At 40.4% G+C, this 24300-nt stretch overlaps 2 protein-coding genes across 2 annotated transcripts in view; one reads left to right on the top strand and one right to left on the bottom strand.

Annotated features, from left to right (window-relative positions):
- Nucleotides 1-8893, bottom strand: part of RMND1 (required for meiotic nuclear division 1 homolog) — a 39361-nt gene extending 30468 nt beyond the window's left edge. Inside the window, exons 1-2 of the mRNA XM_007458746.1 lie at nt 8844-8893; nt 3205-3731 (exon numbers count right to left, since the gene is read on the bottom strand). Coding sequence (XP_007458808.1) covers nt 3205-3717 — 513 coding nt within the window. The 5' untranslated portion in view covers nt 3718-3731; nt 8844-8893. The remainder of the gene's footprint in view (nt 1-3204; nt 3732-8843) is intronic.
- Nucleotides 8894-9369: 476 nt separating this feature from the next.
- On the top strand, nt 9370-22848 carry DCPH1 (damage control phosphatase 1). Its single transcript, XM_007458745.1, has 5 exons — nt 9370-9419; nt 11675-11780; nt 12242-12486; nt 17687-17852; nt 21135-22848. The coding sequence occupies exons 1-5, from the start codon at nt 9379-9381 to the stop codon at nt 21900-21902; spliced, it is 1326 nt and encodes a 441-aa protein (XP_007458807.1). The 5' UTR covers nt 9370-9378; the 3' UTR covers nt 21903-22848.
- Nucleotides 22849-24300: the final 1452 nt, after the last annotated feature.

Genomic DNA, 24300 nt, shown 5'->3' with positions numbered 1-24300 from the left:
ACTTGGTAAAGGTAAAGAGTGTGTGTCATCTTTGCATTTTCCCCCCTATTATTTAAAGATGTTGTTACTCTGCAAGAAGCTTTCATTTTCAGACATGTCTTTTTCTGGATTTTTATAATGAACCATTATTTTTTGAGCATTAAATATAAATATATACCAAATTTCAGGTTCTAGCATGGGGATCAACAACTTGTTCTTAAATAAATGTGCCAAACCAACCTAAAATAGTTATTGGATTTAAGACTTAAATTTAGGCCTTTCTATTTTAAAATGTTAAAAGAAAACCACCCAAACCCAAACAAAACAAAACCAAAGCCAAGAAAACCACCATGTTTCAGTATGCTTCATTTTTCTGGCCACAGAAAACATATTCCAGCAGATGGGGCTAGAAATTTATATATGATTCTTGTTTTAGAGCATCACATACTCTGACAGAATAGTTTTCCTAAAAAAGAAAGTTTATTTTTATTTGTGTTCTTTTACTACAAAAAGAAATTAGTGCATTACAGTATTGTTGCTTCTATATTACTCAGGGGAAAAAATGCATGTTTTTCCTGTTATGTACAGATTATAGGCAAAAGTTAGAAAACACAGATTTATTTTACATTACTAGTGTAAAGCTTTAGCTTTTAAGCTTTCTGACTACAACCCGTGGTGAGAAACCCTTTCACATACACAGTACCTACATACACAGAGACACCCACACCAATAACTGACACAAAAGCTTCACAGAACAATATTTACCTTTATCATGAGTAATGCATTGATACTTTCTATTCTATTTCATCAAACAAACCAAAAAAACCCCAAACCTATTAACAATCCACTGGTTAATTTTACTACACACTGTGGTGTGAGCCTGCAAACTACTGCTGGGCATTCCAGCACCCTGCCTCCTCTGCCAGCCTCCACGCTGCTCAGAGGTTGGTCCTCACCCTCGGGCAGCGTCTTCCTCAAAGACAGGACAGACCAACAAGAAGCACTGGCCCTGCCATGATAAGTGAGGAGCCAACGGTATGTGGGCTGAATATCTCAGTAGGTTATGATCTCTACAAATGGAATCAGGTGAAGACTTGATTCTAATACAGAGGGTGAGTGGCCTCACCCAGTCAATTCCAAGCGCACGCCATGTGGCAGAGGTAAGAGGGTGAGCTCAGGTGCACACGTGGGGAATGAGACAAAGGGTACCTCTTTCTGGTACAAAGTAGAGTCCTTTCCTGACTCAGTCCAGAGGGGAGGAAAGGGCTTTACCACCAAAGGGGACTAGCCAGCCCCATGATGCCCATGTGGAAATGGAGGGGCCCTCTATTCGGAACAGATAAAAGCCAGTCTTCAGCCCTGGGCATAAATTACCTCGTTATACCTCAAGACTGTGTTCTCCTGTAAGATCATTAGAAAATAACGTTCCAAAAATCATACTCCCTCAGGTCACTTTCAAAATGCCTTCAGAAATAGAAAAGATTGTCTATTATTTTCCTGTGCTTCCAGAGGAACGACATACTGTTTCTGTTTTCGCCAAATTCCAACTGAAGTCACAGCTATTACGTTACATAACATGTCCTATGTCAGGACCCAGGAAATAAATGACTCCTTAAGTTTGGTGACAGAAAAAGTTATTTCCTATAAGACGTTCTTATGTTTTTCTTTTTTTCTTGTTAGACAACAAGAAATGTACAACCCAGGAGTATTCCTGCCTTTCTTTAATCATTGGGCTTCACGGAACTAAATATTCAACTAGATTACTCGTATCAGATATCTGATAATATTTACTTCTCTGTTCATATCAACTGCTTGCTCTATTTTAAATGTAATGCTTTTATTATCTCATTGGAAACTTATTAAATTTTGACAATCTACTTCAAATCCTTTCCTGGAAGCAGAAAGGGAAAAAGTCCTAAAGAAAAATAAAAAACGGAATCCAGGAAAACTGCTTTCAAGTCTACGGACAGCCCAAAGAAATAATGCCTCTTTGCCAGTTTACAACCGACAACTACAAAAAAAAGTGACATTTCTGACCTTACCAGCCTTTCATAAGAAACTTGATTCTGCTCTGCACTGCTAGATGTAACAGAAGAAAAAAGGGACTTGATGCTCCTCTTTTTTGGATCTGCTGTGAATTCAGGTTTTTACACTTAATTTCATCTCAGTCACTTAAATACTAAATTTCCCAGATGATCACAAAACTAAACAACATAATTAAACACTCAAGAGCTAGAAGGAAAGGGCTGAGAGCAGAATGCATCCAAAACTCCCATCCTTCATATCGTGAGTTCAAGGAAACCAAACAAGAATGTAAACAAAGCTAGAATCCAAAATAAAAGTCATTAACCAACTCCTAACTTCACAACCTGAGGACAAGACGTGAAGGCCTGTACACCTTTTCAAAGGAAGTCAACCACGCAGTATATAACCTGTTTTCTGATAGATTCAGAATGCTTCATCAAGTTTTAAATATTCGACATTCCTACTTTTAATGTTGATGGCTACAGACATCAAAGATCCCTTTGCTTCTCTTCCATCCTTTCCTGTTTAATAAACATTTATTAAGTATAAGGCACAGTTTCAAGTAACGTGCGAGATACACAGGTTACCACAGGTTACCAAATATTTATCATTTAGTGGGCAAACGCAAACTGTAGTTGAGAAATTCCCATAAACCTCTTAACAGTGAATGAAAACAACCACTTCAACCTTCAAATGATAAAAAAATGCAAAACCCTTCACTCTGCTTTTTGGATTCCACCTTGCCATGTCCTTTCACCACCCCCTCCCACGCAGTTGCCATGGGCTAATGAATGTTTACCTGTCTGCATACTTAATGTAACAAAAATTTTTTTAATTTAATACAGAATTTCTACAGTTTGATTTTTTTTTTTTCAATGGGGGCTTTTTATAGCACTGTTCCTAGAATGGACTTACTACTAGTCTTTTTCAAAATTTCCTTAGGCCACTAATCCTTTCATAAACTATATTTTTATATTTAATTGCCTCTATTTTGCCTTTACATGTACCACTAATTCCTAAAATTAAGATGCTGATTCCCTTTGGAGATGACAGGTTTTACTATTAGGCTTCAAAGATCCTGAAAGAAGTGCTGAGCTGATGGCTGGCTCTCCTATGTTGGTAGTAAGGCTGAGGTGGGAGCCACAGGGGTTCAGAGTGATTATTAGGGAACAGAGGCGCCACCACCACAAGTGTTTTTACCTTGTTCACAGGCAGAACTGGAAGGTTGGTCCTGGATGGCTGCCTGGTCCGTGATGCTTTCAGTGGTCTCTTGATTTGCGGAAAGTCTTGTTTAGAAACAAGTGTTTCCGTTGACACCGTTGACACAGATGAGGAATGTCTCTTTAGTATTTTTATAAACCACTTAAAACCTAACAGATTTGGTTTGTGAGTCACTTTCCTATGAGTACCAAGGGAGTTCCTGGTTGGAAGGTGCTCTTTTTCATCTTGGTAACGTGCGGTGTTTAATGGAGAGAGTACATTTGTATTTGATATTTTCTGGTTCATTTCCAGGACCTGGGACTTATTCAAACCAACAGCTGCTGTATCAGGAAAGAACAAATTCACGTTCTGACTTCTTGTCAGGGTGTTGCATGTTGTGGTCTCAAATTTCTTAAGTGGTTTTAATGTTCGATGAACAAGTCTTTGGCACTGACACGCTTTTGATAAAATATAGTGAGATCTGGCCAAGAATCTGAGAAGTCTGGCTGACATTACCACATCTCAAGCTAAAAGAAAAAGAATTCAAAGTTCAAGTTTTTTAATAAAAAATGTTTAAAAAGTATATAGTGTTTTCCCAGGCAACAGGTATATTTCTGTAAAACAATTTGCAAAATAGATACATCTTAACTTAAGCCTAGTAAAAGAATGAGGTTAAAAAAATACATACAAGTGTTTTCACCACCTCTCTTTTAGTCAACCTTTAGCCTTCTTTCTGGAAGGTTATAAGACTATAAAGCTATTGAGGGACTTCCCTGGCGGTCCAGTGGTTAATACTCTGCGCTCCCAATGCAGGGGGCAAGGGTTCAATCCCTGGTCTGGGAACTAAGATCCCACATGCCGCACGGCGTGGCCAAACCAAAAAAAAAAGTAGTTTATTTGTCCTTTAAACACATATCATTTTTCTAACACCTTAAAGCAACAGACAATTATTGGTGCCTATCAGAGGTGATGTTTGAATCGGGTTTCAAAAGGGCAGAGGGATCAGCAAGTCGAACACCGCAGGTAAACAGTATTGTTCACCTGACAAACAGGATGCAACTTCAGGGGAGCCAGGTGTGAGCTGCAGTAGCAGATGGGGGCTGAACAGGAGCCTATGGCTGCATCCTAAGCACTCGTCCTAAAGAATTTCTATAGGAGAGGGAAGGTGGAGCTCTTCACGTGAGACTCACATGGTCAAAAGTACGTTCAAGAAACATATCCTTGGTTAAAACTTAGAGGAGGAACTGAGAGAGACTAAGACATTGCTTTCCGAGTACTTTGTACCCAGCAAGCGCTCTGCTTCTCACCTCACGACAATCCTGTGAGGTACTTCACAGGGGAAACTGAGGCTTAGGGAGGCTGACTGCTTACAGTCAGTGATGCAGAGACAGAAGGAAATCCCAGGCTTTTCCAGTTCTAGAGACAACACTGTAACCACTGCATATATATTATCTCCCTTTAAAAGGATGAGGGCAGGGGGTTTCCCTGGTGGCGCAGTGGTTGGGAGTCCGCCTGCCGATGCAGGGGACACGGGTTCGTGCCCCGGTCTGGGAAGATCCCACGTGCCGCGGAGAGGCTGGGCCCGTGAGCCATGGCCGCTGAGCCTGCGCGTCCGGAGCCTGCGCTCCGCAATGGGAGAGGCCGCGGCGGTGAGAGGCCTGCGTACCGCAAAAATAAAATAAAATAAAATAAAAAATAAAATAAAAGGATGAGGGCAAGGATGAGTCACTGCGATATTTAGGAGGTAGAACCTGCTGCTTTCAAAATATCTTCAAAAGTTGGAATTCTCTGTTTAGTTCCAGTCCAACTAGCTATTTTAGTTCACCTTTAGTTAGTACTATTACCTGCCAGTTGAACCAGCGGGTTTTGCAGAACCTAATTATACAATATTTTAGGAATCTGTTTACGAAGACCTAGATTCTTCCATTCTCTTCTAGGAAATTCTTACCTCCAAGCTCTAAATCTTGCCTTCACACAGAGGCTGGGACAAAGAATGTAAAAGCTACAGGACAAACAAGTGTGCTTTCTATCTTTGCTGAGAAAAAACAGAGGGGTAGCATTTAAGGTATCCGACACACACACAAAATTATTTAGGCTTTGTTAAAAACTGGAACACATCTCAGAAAAGTGGAATTTTAATTGCACAAACTAATTTTAAAGATAAAAATACACTAGACTTTTAATTACACTAAGAGCTTTATATAACATTTTGGGTACCGAATTTCCGTGCTCCGCATTGCCCTTGTCATATTTCTTGATGGTTTGTACATCCGTGCAGATTGGTGGGGGGCGTGATCCCCCCCCTCCGAGTGATCTCATCTTCCATCCTCCCTTAGCCACTTACTCCCAGGGTCTTACGCTCCGAGCTATATCGTGGCCATTAGGCACCTGTGGCTACTGAGTACTTGAAATGTGGCTCAATAAAATTTAAAAAATAATTTTTTTTGGTACCTTGTATTTTATACTTAATATAAAAAAGTAAAATACCTCAATAATTTTTATATTGATTACTTGTTGAAATAATATTTTTAGATATATTGGGCTAGATAAAATTAACCTCACCTCTTAATTTTTACTTCTTTTTTTCTTTTTTTGCGGTACGCGGGCCTCTCATCGCTGCGGCCCCTCCCATCGCGAAGCACAGGCTCCGGACGCGCAGGCCCAGAGGCCATGGCCCACGGGCCCAGCCGCCCCGCGGCACGTGGGATCCTCCCGGAGCGGGGCACGAACCCGCGTCCGTTGCGTCGGCAGGCGGACTCCCAACCACTGCGCCACCAGGGAAGCCCTTAATTTTTACTTTTAAAGTGTCTAGAAAACTTAAAATGCCGTGTGTGGCTTGTATCGTATTCCTGTTGGAGGGTCCTGCTCTAGCTAGACCTGTCATTACCAATATCTGCAACCTCATGTTCTCAATTTCAAGCATTCTACTCTCCAAACACCACCTCGGATCTTTCAGGCTCACTCCTTCTATCACCCAATTCCAACAGTTCTTCAACCCCAACAGGACCTACAATTCAATGATCCAACCACTTTTTCACTGTCCCTCACTCCCCACATCACTTCCTCCACACTTAGTTATATTCTATGGACCTCAAATCCCTTGTACCCCACTCTTCCACATACCCACGTGACAAAACCTCAACGTGAATTAAATGTAATTCACTCAGTTTATGCCTGGACTCCTGCACCTCAACGTGGCTGGAGACGGACAACCAACCAACCACCATCTGGTCTCACTTAAAATCATGACCACTCACTGCAGGTGGGCCTTTCATGCCGCTCAATGATCTTAAATACTGTACTCCCATACTACATTTTACTTTTTGCTCTCTCCTCACACCTTCAATGCCTCCTCCTTTCTCATTCTCAATAACAACCTTGCTTCCTCTTTGGTTGACAAAACAGAAATAATCAGGAGAGAACTTCCACCAGCTCTTGCCATCATCCACCTGCCCACCTATTGCTTTTGTGCCCATATACTTTGTCTTCCCTTCTGCTGCTACAGATGAGGGGCCCGTGGTCCCATCTACAGCCAGGTCCTCTGTCTGCACACCGAGTCTCTTCCCTCCCTGCCTACAGAAGACAGAGTTAAGCCCTTCTCCCCTCTCTCTCCCATGCTATTTATTTTTCCCTTTTTACTGACATATTCCTATTAGCATACAACTAGGCTCTGATTTCTCCCACTTTATAAAAACAACTCTTCCCCGACCCCCATCTTCCCTTCCATATACTACACTTGTTCTCTGAGCTCCTTTCCTTTTAGAGGAGTTTTATTGCCTCTCTCCATCTCCTCTTCTCTGATTTTTTTGGAACCCACTCCAATTGGGCTTTCATCTCTGTCACTTCACCAAAGCCCATTTGTCAAGGCCAGCAATGACCACCACATTTATAAGTCCTGTGATCACTTCTCAGTATTCATTTTACCTGACTGACCAGCAACATGTGTTACAGCTGATCACTCCACCCTACTCCCTCACTCGCTTCTGGGATAACACGCTGGCCATTTTCATCCTACCTCATGGGTAGGATGTCTTTTTTGCTGGTCTCCCATCCCAAGAATGTAATGTACCAAGGCTCAGTATCTGGGCCACCTTTCTTCTCTATTCTCAGCTCTTGGTGATCTCACCCAATCTCATAGTTTTATATGGTACCTACAATTGATGAATAGCAAATATTTATCCCTAAACTACTCTGATGAGCATGAAAAATGTAACATGCTCAAAACTGCGCTTCTGAAATCTTCCTGAAAATCCTATTCTTCCCAGTCTCCCCCACTCATGAAATAGCAATTACATCCTTCCCTTTGCTAAGGCCCCAAACCTGCAGTCCACCTTATTCTTCTCTTCCTTCTCCATACCCAATCTGTCAGCAAATCCCACTGGCTTTGTTCGGACTGGTCCTCACCACCAACACTGCCACCACCCTGGTCCAAGCTGCTGTCCTTCGCAGGGATTATTGTCGCAGCCTCCGAATTGGTTTCCCAGCTTCTGTTCTTCAGATTCTTCTGAACACAGCAACCAAACTCAAATCGGATTACATCTTTCCTCTTCATAATATTTGATGATGGCCTCACATTTCCCTTGAAATAAAAGCCCAACACCTTAAGATAGACTGCATGGCCCTCCATTCTCTGCCCTTCATCACCACTCTGACATCTCCTCCAGCCTTTTCCCCTCGCTCATTTTGCTCCAGTCACTCTGGTCTCTGGATCTCTGCACTTACTATCCCTTATACACTTCTCCCGGGTGTCTGTAAGTCTCATTCCCTCACCTCCTTCAGACCTTCGCTCAAATGTCTCCTACACAGTGAAGTCTTCCCCGACCACTTCATTTAAAACGCACACTAGCACCCACACTCTAGCTTCCTCCACTATTTCTCCATTGCATTTAACATCACTTGCAAACACGTTGTGTTCTTAATTTATTAACTCACACAACAAATTATGAACTGAGTTCCTACCATGTGACAGAAATTGTCCTACTTGCTAATACAGCTGAAAATAAAATAGACGAAAATCCCTATCTTTTGAAAGTTACATCACAGTGGGGGTGAAAGATAATACACGTGGTAAACCACTAAAATATACATTAAATAGTCACAACGCTACAGGGAAAAAAACAAGAGGAAAGGAGATCTTTGTCTCTCTCTTGTAGCACCTAAGCTCCTTGAGGATAAAGATTTGCCTTTTGTTCATGCTGTGTCTCCTGTAACCAGAGTGCCCAGCAAACAGCAGGTATTCAACTCGTATTTTTTGAATGAAATACAAGGCAGCTACTCAGTTCTTGGACACATTTTCTACTTCTTAAGAACATACCAACTAAGAAATCTGTATCAACTAGGCTATAAGTCAATGGATAAGTGGCGCTAATCTCTGGAGCACGCCTTCCAATTCCTTAAACTGCTCAAAATTATTTTATCTTTGCAGTTACCGCTATGCACTGGCTCAAAGGGTTCAGTACGTGGGTATGGACGGAGTGCTTTTCACTCCCAGCTAAATCGACCAAAGATCACTGTAATAGGGAGGGGGCCTCCGCTGTACCGGTGAAACACGTGACGTGAGACGTTCAGGGCGGCGGGGAGCAAAGGGCGGACCACTGTGAGAGACCATACAAGCTCCCAGAACAAGGTAGTGCACTAACCTCTCCGCGGGAAGAAAAGACAGACGCGCCAAAGGCGCACGCTCCTGCGCCTCCGCCGCAGCCAGCAGCAAGAGACAGAGTACCGGCTGCAGCCCTGCGCTCCCGCAGCCAGTCCCAACACCGACCCAGCGCCCCTCCCAGCGCCCGACACTGAGCAGGCGCACAGGACTCCTGGCCCAGCGGGGCGTAAGCCGCCTGGTCCACGTGACCGTCGGAGCACGTGACCCGTTCTGCCGCGACCTTATCCGCCCCCTGGTCCCTGCGACGTCCCGGTCCCTGGTTGCTTCCGCCTTCCGCCCACTTCCTTATTCCGCTTCTCTCGTTGCCCTCAGCTGTCCCCGCCTTCGTCCCCGGAAGATCTCCGCGTCCTCGGCCATTGTTTTTCTCTTCTACGGGCACCAAATAAAGTTTCTTCATTCAAAAGCATTTTTTTAATCCATATCCCTCCCTTTCTCAGCTCCTCCCCCACGCCTGCACCGCCTCCCTTCCTGCGGCGGGTGAAACCCGAGCGTTGGCGTGGGGAGCGCGGAAGGTGATGGCGGGGCCTCCGGTGTCTCTCTCGGCACGGGACGTAGGGTTCGTGTCGCTTTCCTCGCCCGCTCCGCTCCTTTTCCTCCTCCCCACTTTTGCGGAGAGCTGGGCCACGTCGGGAACCTGTGGGTACCAGCGGGGAAGCAGCGGCGGGCCGGAGGCGCCTGCTCCCCGCCGCCAGCGAGTTCCATCCCGCTGTCCGGGCTCCGCTTCCCGGAGGCGGTGCCTCGGTTTCTAACGGCTCGCGGGGAGGCGAGGGCTAAGCGGCTGCTCTCCGGGCTCCAGGCTCGGATCGGCTTTGCAGCTGCTTCCTTGCGCGTGGAAGGATTCGTGGCTTCTTCCCTGCCTACACGGGAACGGACTGCGAACCCCGACTGAAAATCTCCGCTTACCCCCACCTCTCTCTACAATGGTGGTTCAGGGGTTTTGATAGTCTTCAATTAATGTGAATCAGTTAACGCGTCTTTCAAGTGGTTCGATACGGGTTTATTTTTGGTTTTGGTTTTTTTTTTAACTTACGCATGACTGTCTTGAGAGTGTATGCCTCCTTTCAGAGTGTTGCAGCGCGTGGCTTTAATCATATTTTAATTAATAAACCTACTTTGGGGGGGTTAAAGTTGTCTGCAAAAGTTAGGGGTCTGAGATCTATCGAGAAATGTGTTTCTTCCTGTTGGTGACCGGATTAATTCATAATCCCACTATAACAAGTGCCTGTACTTTCTTGCGTTTTAGGCGTCATGTTATAGATTCTATAAAATTATTACATCTCTCTGTATAAATTGAGAGGCCCAATTTATATTTGAAATATGTCCTTACTGCGAAAGATGGCAAAACACAAGAGCACTTGGAAGAAATTGACCGTACCGGCAGTAGATTGAGGCCAGAGAGGCCAATGAAATCACCTTCAGGCAAATATAGGGAGTGTCTGCGTCCTTAATTTTTGAGTCCTAGGCATCTCTGCTCTCACCCAAGTCCTAGACCTGAGACCTTACCCTTAGAGATGGAAGCCTCTGAGGAAATTTACTAGCTGGAAAAATAGAATAATTTTCCAGTTAAGTAAAATCTCAAAGGACTGGCACTTCTTTTCATATCTGCTGCCTTGGAAAATTCAATTGATTTAATATTCTTTCTCTTCTCCCAAGGAATTAGTAGTAATTGTTAAAAGTTAAATTCTGATCAGAGCAGTTATTATGCATATTAAAACCTACTCACTGTAAAACACCACAAATCAGAAAGCACTTTTCCTATTTTTTTGAGTTTTATGGTTAACATTTGAGGAAGCCTCTTGAAAAAATACTCAGGGTATAAAACCCTATTTTTACAAATTGCAATAAGGTCTTTGAGTTTTTAGAAGTGTGATGATCCCACATTAAAGTTAGAATAGGAGATTTGGGCAGAAGTATTCCAACTTTCTTCATTTTTACTTTGTCTCTGGTGATCTGAAGATATACATGAACTGATCAGTTAAGTTTTGTGCTTTCTATCTAAAAACTGCACAGTACTAAAGTCTTTTTTCTAACCGAATCATGTATGTCCTTAAACATACAGTGATAATCTGTAACCCTTGATTTTTGCATGTCTAAAGTCAAGAATATCTTTAATTTTTGATTCAGGTATAGTCAAGTTTTGTTCCTCTCCAGCTTTCTTCATTCTTTGACACTTTTTGAAAATCTCTAATTTTCTGGTTGGGAGAGCAAGATGGTAATCTGCCTTAATTTTCTTTAGGGGCAGAGAGGATGGAAGGAGTTATTAGGCAGGTAAAGAAGGCAGCAAGAAAAACCTTAGGAAAGAATTAAGTTGGCTAAGAGTATAGACAAAGAGAAGCAGGTTCATAAATATCTTTCATTATATTTTTCTAGCACAGTAAAGTCTTTCAGGCAGTTTTCCATCCATTGCCTCATTCATCTTTCTAAGTAGAAGTCGCTTAGTAAGTAATAGGCCTAGGAGTAAAACCTGTTTGATTTTTAGGATAACTCTTTTTCTGTCCTATCACATTGTTAAACTGGTTTCTGATTAAGGAAAATAAAAGGAATACAATGAGAAAGATAAGAAAGATTAAGTGGACTCCAGGGTAGAGCCTGGAATTTGAGGCACAAAGAGTGCTTAGCTTTTAGGATATACCAGAGAGGTTTTCAGATCTTCCTGTGTTACTGTAGGAGTTGGGCAATGCTGGTTTACTTTACAGGGCTTGTATGAGAAGGAATTTGAATTTAAATGAGGTGTTCCAGAAACTGAAAGATGACCAGCCTTCTAATGTTAATGCTACTAAGTAATATACCGTGTATATGACTCTTTTCTAGGTCATTTGCATATCTTACAGTTAAAGACAGATTACCACAGATCTTAACCAAGGCTATTGATACATTGCATCGACATAAAAGTGAATTTTTCGAGAAACATGGAGAGGTAAGAATTGTGTTTTAACATTAATTCTTTTTTGGTTAACTCTAATAGAAACACAATAAACAGTTTTCCCTCTGTGGTAATGGTCATTCCACCTGGAGATTAAGTTCACATGGTGAAACTTAAAAAAATAAAGGCAGGCTAGATAAGGTAACATAATGCTGATATGAGATCTGTGTTCTTTGATTTTTCAACTTAAGAATTCTAAATTTAAATGTTTATAATAGTTTTTGAAAGACATAAAATGTAGTTTTGAAATGTATTCATTTTTTCTTCTTAAATTTAGATACATAAAAATTTGCTACCCTAGAGGAATTATGTATATATGTGTGTACATATATACTTATATTTGTAGATGAAATACTTATGTATAAATTAATTACATGTAAACTATTCATGTGTGTGTGTGTGTGTGTGTGTGTGTGTGTGTGTGTGTGTATTTTTCCCCCCCTTTATTTCTGCAGAAAGGCCTGGAAGCTGAAAAGAAAGCAATTTCTCTTCTTTCTAAATTACGGAATGAATTGCAAACAGATAAACCAATTGTTCCTTTGGTTGAGAAGTTTGTTGATACTGACCTATGGAATCAGTACCTAGAATATCAACAGAGCCTTTTAAATGAAAGTAATGGAAAACCAAGGTGGTTTCTCTCACCGTGGTTGTTTGTAGAATGCTACATGTATCGAAGAATTCATGAAGCAGTTATCCAAAGGTAAGTATATAGCCATCAAGTAACAAATGTTTTAGATAATTTGTGCTTTTTAAAAAATTATAAAGTGGTAAGTTTTAAAATAAAAACCAGTAGAAGCCTGTATTCAGTTCAACAGATATTAATGGCACTATTGGAAATTTCTGCAAATGTTATTGCTGTAATACATTCTTGGCAATTACAATCCACTTGCCCAGAAGAGACCTAAGATTGAATATCTGAATAGGATATTCAGATATAAAAATCCTTATAAAAACTTACTTATTTGTAGAGTAAAACAAAATGTACTTATTGAGCAGAAAATGTTAATTTGAAATAATTATTTATATAAAAAATCAAGACAGGACAAAGTAAGCATATGTTTTGTTTATAAAAATAGATAATATGTCAGAATTATTTGGTGAAAGGAGTCACTATATTGTTTTACGCACTATCTTAATAATTTTTAGCTCTTTACTTAACAGCTAAATTAGAAAAAAAATTTTTTTTTAATTAATTAATTTGTTTTGTTTTTTTTGTCCGCGTCGGGTCTTAGTTGCAGCACATAGGATCTTCGTTGTGGCGCGCGGACTTCTCTGTAGTTGTGGCGTGCGGGTTTTCTCTTCTCTAGTTGTGGCGCACGGGCTCCAGAGTGGGTGAGATTAGTAGTTGGGGCACACGGGCTTAGTTGCCCCATGGCATGTGGGATCTTAGTTCCCTGACCAGGGATCGAACCTGCATCCCCTGCATTGGAAGGCGAATTCTTTACCACTGGACCACCAGGGAAGTCCCCCAAATAATTTTTTATAGGTTTGTTTATACTAATTTAATTTTTCCTGGGAAAATTCTGACAGAGAACTGACCTGTAGAGCAGAAGAAAGTGTAATATGGATCATTCTTTCAGCTCACAGGTTACAGAAATACAGGTTTGTTGAATAAGAAGAATCCTTTGGTATCTGTTCCTAAACATAGCATAGGATAATTGTAAACAATCGATTAAACCAGCACTACTATTAAAATAAAAAGATGACTTTGGGGCTTCCCTGGTGGCGCAGTGGTTGAGAGTCCGCCTGCCGATGCAGGGGATGCGGGTTCGTGCCCCGGTCCGGGAAGATCCCACATGCCGTGGAGCGGCTGGGCCCGTGAGCCGTGGCCGCTGAGCCTGTGCTTCTGGAGTCTGGAGCCTGTGCTCCGCAACGGGAGAGGCCACGGCGATGGGAGGCCCACGTACCGCAAAAAAAAAAAAAAAAACTTTGGGGAACATGCGTAAATTTGAGTCTATTCACTATTTTTTTTCTGTCTTCATCTTTATAAATTATTTTAAAGTCAAAAGTTTTTGTATTTGCTGAATAAGTATGTTTTAGGTTTTGTGCTTTAAAAGCAGAATATAATGTTAAAAAGATAGCACATTTTCTGGCTCACAGATCCAAGCAAAAGACTATGGCAAACACTAGGCACTGTCATATATTGAACACCAGCTCGGTTCTAGTTACTTTGCAGCCCAGTGAAGTATAGGTATTATGATTTCCATTTTACAGTGGAGGAAACTGAGGCTCAAAGAGATTAGTAACTTGCCCAGGGCTGCATGGTTAGTAAGTGGTAGAGCCAGTATTTGAGCCTGGTCTGTGTAAATTGGATTAGAGCCCTCAAACAAGTAGTACGTTTGGATATCTTTCCAGGACTAAGGTTAGTCTGACGTTCTGGGTGATGGTTTCATAACTTTGGAAAATATCCATGGTATTAGACAAAGCTGCTGAAGTGCTGAAACGCTGAGTGGCACCTTGAACAAGCTTAGTGGAGTTTGGAAGTTAGAAAGGTAAAAGGAATGCTGTTTCTGAGTTTGATTTTATAGGCAGATCAGGTTCAGAGAATGAAAACTCTAAGGCAGGAGCTTACAAACCTGGCTGCACATTTGTCACCCAGTTGGGGAAAAGTTTTTTGTTTTGTTTTTAAACATACAGATTTGGAAATTGTTACAATAAATCCTGATGATTTAATTTGTCTGTGGTGGGGCCTGCATATCAGTTTTTCTTTCCAGGCCCCAGGGAGACTCTGCCCAGCCTGTGCTGCTTAACCCATTGGTCCAAGAATAGCTTGATAAAAGGGGTAGAGGCAAAATTCAGCTTTAAGTTCCAGGAATGAGAGTATTAGTCAGCCATGGATGTGGAACTCTCCTAAGGTGATCTCCATGGCAGATATTTGAAGGTCCGGGGATTTGTCTGATACTGTACCGTACTCAGGTGTCAGATCGGTGCAAAGAAAGGCTGTCCTACAGCAGAACTAGCACTGACGTAGTTTGTTTGTTTTAATTGATGTACAGTGATTTACAATATTGTGTTAGTTTCTGGTGTACAGCAAAGTGATTCAGATAAATATATATGTGTGTGTATATATATTTTAGGTTATTTTCCATTATAGGTTATTACAAGATATTGAATATAGTTCTTTGTGCTATGTAGTAAATCCTTGTTGCTTATCTATTTTATGTATAGTAGTTTGTATCTGTTAATCCCATACTCCTGATTTATCACTACCCCTGAGGTAGTTTTTAAGTGTCCAATTTGTTAGGGTTCTTACAGGAAGAATTCCTATCCTGTGTCAGTGACGCCTCCAGAGTGACCAAAGAATGGTCTTCCTAACTTTTGCAGGATCCCAAAGCACACATTAGCTTTAAGATATGTTTCTGGTGATTTTGCCCCTTACACTGAAACATACTTCTAATTTTCTTTGTCAAGATGTATATTTTGGGTTTTTTTAGAGTTAAATGGTTGAAAGTCTGCAAATCTAAATTAAGATTCAAAGTTTTAGCCAGATGTAAAATTTAAATATGTTAAGTAAATATACTTCAGATATTGAAAGATGAAAGTATGGAGAAAATGGCAGACATTTTTAAGCCTTTATTAAAGTGTGATATACATGCAGAACAGTGCACATGTCTTAAGTGTTCAGCAGTCTTTACCAGAACATGCTGTGTCCCCAGTGGCTGAATCAAGAGGCAGAATTCAGGCCCCTTTGGATCCACTTCTAGTCACCACCATCACTGCCCCTTAAGGGTAACCACTATTGTGACCTGCATTAGTTTTGCCTGTTTTTAAACTTCATTTAAATGAAATTTTATGGAAGTAATTCTGTGTCTGGTTTCTTTTACTTAGCATCACATTGGTGAGACTCATCCATACTGTTGCATATAATTGTAAACCATTAGTTTTTGTTGCTGTATAGTATTGCATGATATGAATACATGGCAATCTGTTGACCTGTTCTATTGTTGATGGATATTTGAGTAGTTTCCAGTTTGGGGTTATTATGAAGAGTGCTGCTACAAATACTCGAACACATATTCTTAGTGAACATACTTGAGTGTTTCTGTTGCGTATATACCTAGGAGAGAACCCCTGGGTCATTGTGTACACATATACAGCTATAGTAGATTCTAAAACAGCAAACGTTTTAAAATCTGAAATCATTTATAGCTATGTGAGTTTGCTCTCTTAAATATAAGGAACAAGTCTCATTCTTAACATGAGGTGTGACTTTAAATTAATGAAGGATTTGTTAATAAAGCACTAGAACAAGGGTCCACAAACTTTTTCTGTGAAGGGCCAGATAGTCAATCTTTTAGGCTTTGAAAGACACATGGTCTTTGTTGCAGCTCCTCAGCTCTAGCGGTGCCAAAGCAGCCATTGGCAGTCTGTAAATGAGCATGGCTGTGTTCCAATAGAACATCAGTTATAGACCCTGAAATTTGAATTTCATGTGTCACACAATCTTTTTTTAAAATTTTTTTCAACTCTTCAAGAATGTGCAAACCGTTCTGAGCTTGCAGGTCGTACAGAACAGGTGGTGGGCCAGAGGGGGTCTGCAAGCTGCAGTCTGCTGACCGCTGCAGTTGAACCCATGCACCCAAATAATTTTTGTCCTTTTAAGTCACCTCGAGAGACTGATTCACTTCAGCAATGCTGCCATTGCTAAAAACGTCTTTTAATTCTTTGGAACTTCTTTCAGAGCCAGTTTACAAACCTCAAAAAAAGATTAGTCTCATTATTTTTTAGTCACTCCTCATTTTTGATCAAAAATATTTTATTCCATTTGATTTACATGCCTCATTCTACTGAAATTGCTCTGAGTGACTTTTGGCTGTTTCCAAAAACAAATTAAACTCCAAAGGATGAAGGTATACTGTCACTGATAGGACGTTTAATAATGTGCCACAGGTTCTGAAGAAAATCCCCAGAGAGGAATTCCAAAAGTGCTTTGAGCAATGGCAACATTCTTGGACTAAGGGTGTAGCTTCCCAAGGTGACTGACTGACAAGGGAGGCAGCCATCATTTGGATGTGTAAATTCTGGTATGTTTTTGGTTTTGATTTTAATCAATCCCATTGCATCAGCCATATTGCCTTTTTACCCTAAGGTAGAAGACCCATGGAAAAAGTAGCTAATTTTGTAGGACAGATGACCTGAATGTTGTTGACATTTGATTCTGTAAAGTCTTTTATGTTAGTATTTCTGTCTTCTGAGTTGTGTTGTTCTTAGGCCAGTATTAATATTATTTGATCTCTCATTGGACAACATGAAGATGTAGCCATGGCACATACGTCACCATTGGTCAAAGTCAACTTGGGAGTAAAAGTTGCTAAAAAATTAAAAATCTACACATAAATGATAAAAATTTGTCATTATAATAAAATTTACATTAATATTGTCTGATCTATCTCAAGTAGTCATTGGGTTCCCATAATCTGTATTTGACTCTATTAGTAATCACTACATTGTATTCAACTGTTCTGTTTATATGTTTGTTACTTGGAACCTGGCCACCCTGAGCACCCAAAAGAATGTTTGTTGAACTAAAGCAATTGTCTTGAAATTTTGTTTCTTTTTCTCCTTTTGCCCTGAAAACCCACTGGGTAAGTAATTATGGATACAGTCCCTATAATTATTTAATGCTTCCAGTAAAATATTTGATTAAGGAACATTTGACAGTTAGTTAAAATGAGTGTGGGAATTTACTTTTGCATAATTTGTTTAATTTGATTTATTTTGTGTAATTTGATTATTATTTTTGTGTAACTTGATCTATGTTATACCTAGTAAAAATTACCAGTAAGTTTTTAGATGGGCTGCTACTATTCTCTTTCCTTTAATAAACTGCAATTTCCAAAATATTAAAAAAAAAGGTACAGTTATATAAATGTTTCACTTATGCTTTTTTCCTACTTTAGTCCACCGATCGATGACTTTGATATATTTAAAGAATTAAAAGACCAAAATTTCTTTGAGTCTCAGGAATCTATCATTGCTTTATGTACTCACCTGCAAGAGTTGATGAAAACTATTGAAGACCTAGATGAAAATCAGCTGAAAAATGAGTTTTTTAAAGTTCTTCAGGTAAATGTAATAATTAATCTCCTGAGTTTGTTTATTTAAATAGTTGAAAAATAAACTGGTACACGTTTAACAGCAAAGCATGTTTACATATTGTCATTTAAGTTATCAGTGATCATTTTTTATCATTTTAATAATTATCTATTCGAGAGATGAAAATCCATTTAATCTCTGAAAAGGGGTTTTGAAGTTTCTTCTACTCCCACTGGAGGTTTTAGTGGCACAGGAGTCATCTGGCTTCATAGCTCTGTCATTCTTGAGAGATACTGAAGTTCACAGTCATCTGATCGGCCCAGCCTGACTTGGCTTTGAATGTTGGCCGTGTCACTTACTTGTGTTTGGACCTGAAGCAAGGTACTTGATGTTTCTGAGCTTCAGTTTCCTCGTCGGTTAACAGAGGGTGGTACTATGTGCCTCATAATTTGACCTGAGAATTACACTAGCTTCGTTCCTGTAAGTGTTGGGCACAGAGTGGAGCACAGCTGTTGTGCAGTTGTCATCAGCAGGTGGAAACAATCGGGTGGCCCATGGCCTATTTCATATGGTTTTATTACATTTCTTCATCTATCTTGTCTTAAGTTTAGTTTTGAATTCTCATTCAAAACATCTTAAAATTTAAAATATATCATTATAATCAGAACTATTTGAAAGTATGTGGTTTTACACAGCAGTTTCCCCAGCCCTTACTTCCCGGAAGACGTTCGAAACATTTCCAGAAAGAGATGTTTGAAAGTGCTCGGAAGAGACATAAAGCGGGGAAGGGGGACCTGGAGTGGTGGGGGAGGGGTGCGGAGCTGCAGTTTTAAGCCTGGCCCCCAGGGAAGGTCCTGCTAAGGAGGGGGTCCCCTCACGTCTGGGTGGAGCTTCCTGCGGAGCCCTGAGTGGGGAGCCTGCCAGGTGTGTGGGAGACCGTGACGGGGAGGTCTCAGGGAATGGGGAGCAGAGGTGAGAGGGGCTGCGGGCCGCGGCTGCACAGAAGCCAGGCTGCCTCCAGAGCAAAGGCGAGGACTTTGGTTTTTACTCACAATGAAGCGCGAAGCTGTTAGAGGGTTTTGCTCAGAAGTGTAACTTTTTTTTTTTTAATAAATTCATTTGTTTTATTTATTTACTTTTGGCTGCGTTGGGTCTTCCTTGCTGCGATCGGGCTTTCTCCAGTAGCAGCGAGCGGGGGCTACTCTTCGTTGCAGTGCGGGCTTCTCACCGCGGTGGCTTCTCTTGTGGCGGAGCACAGGCTCTTGGCGCGCGGGCTTCAGTAGTTGCAGCACGCGGGCTCTAGAGCGCAGGCTCGGTAGTTGTGGCACACGGGCTTCAGCAGTTGTGCCTCGCAGGCTCTAGAGCGCAGGCTCAGTAGTTGTGCACAGGCTTAATTGCTGCACAGCATGTGGGATCTTCCCAGACCAGGGCTCGAACCCGTGTCCCCTGCATTGGCAGGTGGATGGATTCTCAACCACTGCACCACCAGGGAAGCCCAGAGGAGTAACGTTAAATGACTTATTTCATGGATTACTTCCGAGGACAGACCGAAGGCACAAGGGTGGGAATGGGGAGATTTGTTACTACAGTGACTCAGGTGAGGGCAGACTGGACCAAGTTGGTAGCATCAGAGATGGTAAATGTCACCAGATTCTGGATGTACCTTGAAAGTAGAGGCTACCGAATGTGCTGATAGTTGTGGGATGTGATAAAGTCCTGATGAAACTTGGAGGGCGAGCAGAGTAAGCTGAATGATGAAGCAGGAAAGGCATATTTTGAGTTTGGAAGAAAAGTGGTCATGGTTCTGTTAACTAATAAAGTGGAGTATTATTTCCCCCTCTCACTATTATACTTAGCTTAGAATTAGAAAAGAAAAGAAAAACAAATCAGCATGTCACTCGCTGCCCCCAGCCTGCCCATTCTTTTGGGAAATCATCGTCTTTGAACATGTTCTTTGTCCCGTAAGTATAATAAACTGTGAAGAAGAAAGCGTACTGATCTATCTTGTGTCACCTAGTTCAGCCAGCTACCCCAGACTGCCTCTCTTCGCCCACGTAAAGGAAGACACAGTTGTCCCCATTAGTGCGCACGATGACCAGCAGGTTATCTCCCTACAGGAAGCCTGAAGGTGTCTTAGTTTCTAGGGAATTATTGATGTTTTTAAAAGCCACAGCACTCCACCACTGTTCACACAAATATTTCAGTGTCAACTTCACCGAACACTGTTCTAGATGCCGGGCATGTGGTGGTGAGGAAAACAGACTAGTCCTTGTTGCCATTGAACTTGTAATCCTGAAGGAATGTAAACGAATAGTGGCACAAATAAATACAGAATTACAAACTGGAAGATGATCTGAAGGAAATGTGCCGTAGGCCAACAGAGACCCCGACCTCAGCTGGAGAGTGCCGTCATGTGTGCCGTTGTATGTTTCTTCATCAAATTTGGACGCTTGAGTTATCTTTCTTTTTAAAATAATATTCTTGGTTGGAACATGCACTTTCCTCTTATTTTGAATCACAGAATACTGGAGCCTGTTTGGGCTAATATTTATTGAATACTTCTGTATGCCAGCTTTTGGATACATTACTTACATGCATTATGTCAAATACTCAGAATAACTCTACGAGCTAAGTGCTATTATTATCTCATTTTTCAGTTGTGGAATTTGAGCCTTAGAGCTTAATTTACCAGTGGTTGTTTATTGGAGATGCTAGGATTTGAACCCAGGTCTGTCCGATTCTAGAGCCTACAGTTCTAAACATGTAATTTTAGTGAGAGCTTAAAAAAATGGGGCTACATACCATTTCCTACAAAATAAGCTTGAGTATTTCAAAGTGGAAAAGTAGATTATTAGAGTTGGAAGGATCTTTAGTTATCACTGTGTTCAATTTATTTATTTTACAAGTGAGAAAACTAAATCCCAGAAAAGTTGCCAGGTCCTAAGGATGGGGGAATTTTTATTTTCTCTTGACTCTGGATTATAAAGTAAACTTTGTAGCCTCATTTTACAGCATCTGATCATGTTCTAATAATATCTGCAAGATGCAAAAACTTTCACTCTGATTAAACGATGTGAGTGCTAAAATCATTCAAACTTTTTTTTTCTTAAGTTCATTGCATACTGGCTAAAGTTTCATTGTTTTACCTTTTTTATACAGTATACTTAGAGAAAATGTAGATTGGGTGGACATTTTATATTAAGAATTTTATGAATACTTTTAGCAACCCCACCTCCCATTACATCCTACGTAATAGAGTTTTTGTTGGTTATTCAAAAGAAAGGTAAATGTTTTGTGCTTTTTCTTTTTCAGATTTCACTGTGGGGAAATAAGTGTGATCTGTCTCTATCAGGTGGGAAAACTATTTCCCAGAAGATCAATTTAATTAATTCTTTGGAAGACCTAAAACCTTTCATTTTAGTGAATGACATGGAACATCTTTGGTCATTGCTTAGCAATTGCAAAAAAAAAAGAGAAAAAGCATCTATTACTCGAGTGGATATTGTTCTGGATAATTCTGGGTTTGAACTTGTTACAGATTTAGTATTAGCTGACTTACTGTTGTCCTCTAAACTGGCTACTGAGATCCATTTTTATGGGAAAACGATTCCATGGTTTGTTTCTGATACTACTATACATGATTTTAACTGGATAATCGAACAACTAAAACATTCTAACCATAAGTGGGTGTCCAAATGTGGGGTTGACTGGGAAAACCATATTAAAATGGGCAGATGGGTTTACCTCGATCACATGTTTTGGACTCTGCCTCATGAATTCAGTGCAATGCCTCAAGTCGCTCCTGACTTATATGCTACACTACAAAAGGCACATTTAATTTTATTTAAGGGTGATTTGAATTACAGGAAGTTGACGGGGGACAGAAGATGGGAATTTACCATTCCATTTCATGAGGCTTTGAATGGCTTCCACCCTGCACCTGTCTGCAGTATAAGAACATTAAAAGCTGAAGTTCAGGTTGGTCTGCAGCCTGGGCAAGGTGAACAACTCACAGCTTCTGTGCCCAACTGGTTGACCATTGGGAAATATGGAATATTTCAGTTTGATGGTCCACTTTGACTTGGTGTAGGAACTCTCAGTTGGGTAGAAAGATCTGACAGTCACTCTTCATCCCCAGAAAAGCTCTGGGAAGCTTGGCTTCTCAATGCTCTTTTACACACACTCTGATGCTTTCTCCTTTGAACGTTTTGGCCCGCTACATTGTTTTGGGGATAGGTGGATTACACTGGTTACAGATAGTTACATTTATGTTGGAATTTTAGTAACATTTCAAGTTAAATGCATCATTTCAAATGGTTTTAATGAACTTATTTTCAATTGGGCAGAAATATAAGTGAATTCTGCTTTAAAAGTTAACATTTTAAAAAATACTATGCTGCATGGTATTTAATATTCTAGGAGGCATGGAATTTTACCCAACTTGATTTTGGGCTCTAGAGATAAGGGCTCAATGAAGATATAATATATTTACATGTTAAATATGCTTTGTAAAGAGAGGCATTTCTTAACAACTGTGATATCTGAACACACGAAAGTAAAACTTACCTCATAAGTTAATTCTTAATTTTGTTCTCCTTGAATTTTATTTCATTTCAATAACCTGTATTATTTGCACGCATTTGTATTTTGATTGACCTGTAGAATGGATGGTAGGAAACACACAATTGAACAGAATGAAACAAATAGTACTTGAAGAAATGTAATGTCTTTTACATTCTATTTGTGATGTCCATAATCAACTGAAGTATATTATTTTAACACATAAATGTTTTAAATGAATGGGATTGCTCTACAGTTTAAAAAAAATGCTTTAGGTAGGAAAGATACTTCTGCATTGACTTTGTACTACCAATGAGTTAATTCACCTTTTATAATCTAACACATTTATTGGTGATCACAGCTATTAAAGACTAAGTTTTGGGTCAGTTTGTTTTGAAACTGAAATTGGAAATAAACCTGGGAACGTTTTCTTGCACCAGAATAATAAAATGAATTGTAAATTGTACTGAAAATCTCACTGGTTTTATCTTCCAGTGGGGGAAGGTCAAGAAGGGAAGATTAAAAATGAGGTCTTTATGATGAAGAAACTCATAATGCATATTATAGATGTTGTCCAGGCAGTTGTTGAATTATGTCACTTAAATGATAGTCTGTGCCCTTGCTAAGTGCTTAAAATTGTTTTGGTAAAATGTTTATATAAAGCTGCACGTTTTGAATTTACTCATTTCCTTATCTACATGTGTTCCTGTTTTAAACATTGTGACTAAAATACTGAGCACATGAGAATTACTTGTAGACACTTGCCATAAGTTAGAACACAATTGTATATTTGTATTGACTTCATAGCCACAGCAGGAGCTATGGTGTAATACATCACTTTTTTCCAAAGCATGGGATGTTTTTCTATGTTCATGTTTTATTAAGAGCATGAAATTATGAGGAGGTAGTTTACCCTCTCCTACAAGAAAGAGAGCAAGGAAGCAAACTAGAGCAAGAGCAAGAAGATGGCACCGTGGAAGAGGAAGTCAAGACGGCATTTTAAAAAATGCTTATTTAGCAGGAGGGAGGGGCCTCTTGGAGTTTCGCCAGTTGATTTTGTTTTGTAATTTTAATTTTTTTATCTATTATTTATTTTTGGCTGCTTTTGGGTCTTTGTTGCTGCATGCGGGCTTTCTCTAGTTGCAGCGAGCAGAGGCTACTCTTCCTTGCGGTGCGCGGGCTTCTCATTGTGGTGGCTTCTCTTGTTCGTGGCTCACGGGCTCAATAGTTGTGGCTTGCAGGCTCAGTAGTTGTGGCTTGGGGACTCTAGAGCGCAGGCTCAGTAGTTGTGCACGGGCTTAGTTGCTCCATGGAATGTAGGATCTTCCCGGACCAGGGCTCGAACCCGTGTCCCCTGCATTGTCAGGTGGATTCTTAACCACTGCGCCACGAGGGAAGCCCTTAACCAGCATTCTTGAGGTAAAATTCACACATAATTCATCCATTTAAAGTGTACAGTATTTTAGTACAGTATGTTCACAGAGTTGTGCCCCCATGACCACAGTCTAATTTCAGAAAGTTTTACGCTCTCTAAAACCCTGCACCCATTGGCAGTCACTCCCCAGCCCCCTCTCCTCAGCACTTGGCAACTAGTAATCTGTTTTCTGTCTATGGATTTACCTGTTCTGGACATTTCATATATAAATAGAATATAAAATATGTAGTCATTTGTGACTGGCTTCTTTTTAAGATTCATCAGTTGTAAGATGTATCAGTACTTCATTCCTCTTTTTCTTGCCTGAATAATATTCCATTGTATGGATATACCATATATGGGTCTGCCATATTTATCCATTCATGAGTGAATGGACACTTTGTATGTTTCCACTTTTTGACTATTATGAATAATGCTGCTATGGACATTCATGTACACGTGATTGTATGTATGTGTGTTTTCAGTTCTTTGGGTATGTACCTA

This window comes from Lipotes vexillifer, unplaced genomic scaffold, assembly GCF_000442215.2.
Source record: "Lipotes vexillifer unplaced genomic scaffold, Lipotes_vexillifer_v1.1 scaffold639, whole genome shotgun sequence".
In the NCBI taxonomy this organism is placed as follows: Eukaryota; Metazoa; Chordata; class Mammalia; order Artiodactyla; family Lipotidae; genus Lipotes; species Lipotes vexillifer.
Note: the sequence above shows the minus strand (reverse complement) of the source record. Positions and strands in the feature narration are given on the sequence as shown.

Coding starts and splice junctions, on each gene's coding strand:
- DCPH1 (XM_007458745.1), top strand. CDS start 9,379: ATGGCGGGGCCTCCGGTGTCTCTCTCGGCACGGGACGTAGG. Junction 9,420..11,674: donor CTCTCGGCACGGGACGTAGG/GTTCGTGTCGCT, acceptor ACTCTTTTCTAG/GTCATTTGCATATCTTACAG. Junction 11,781..12,241: donor TTTTCGAGAAACATGGAGAG/GTAAGAATTGTG, acceptor TTATTTCTGCAG/AAAGGCCTGGAAGCTGAAAA.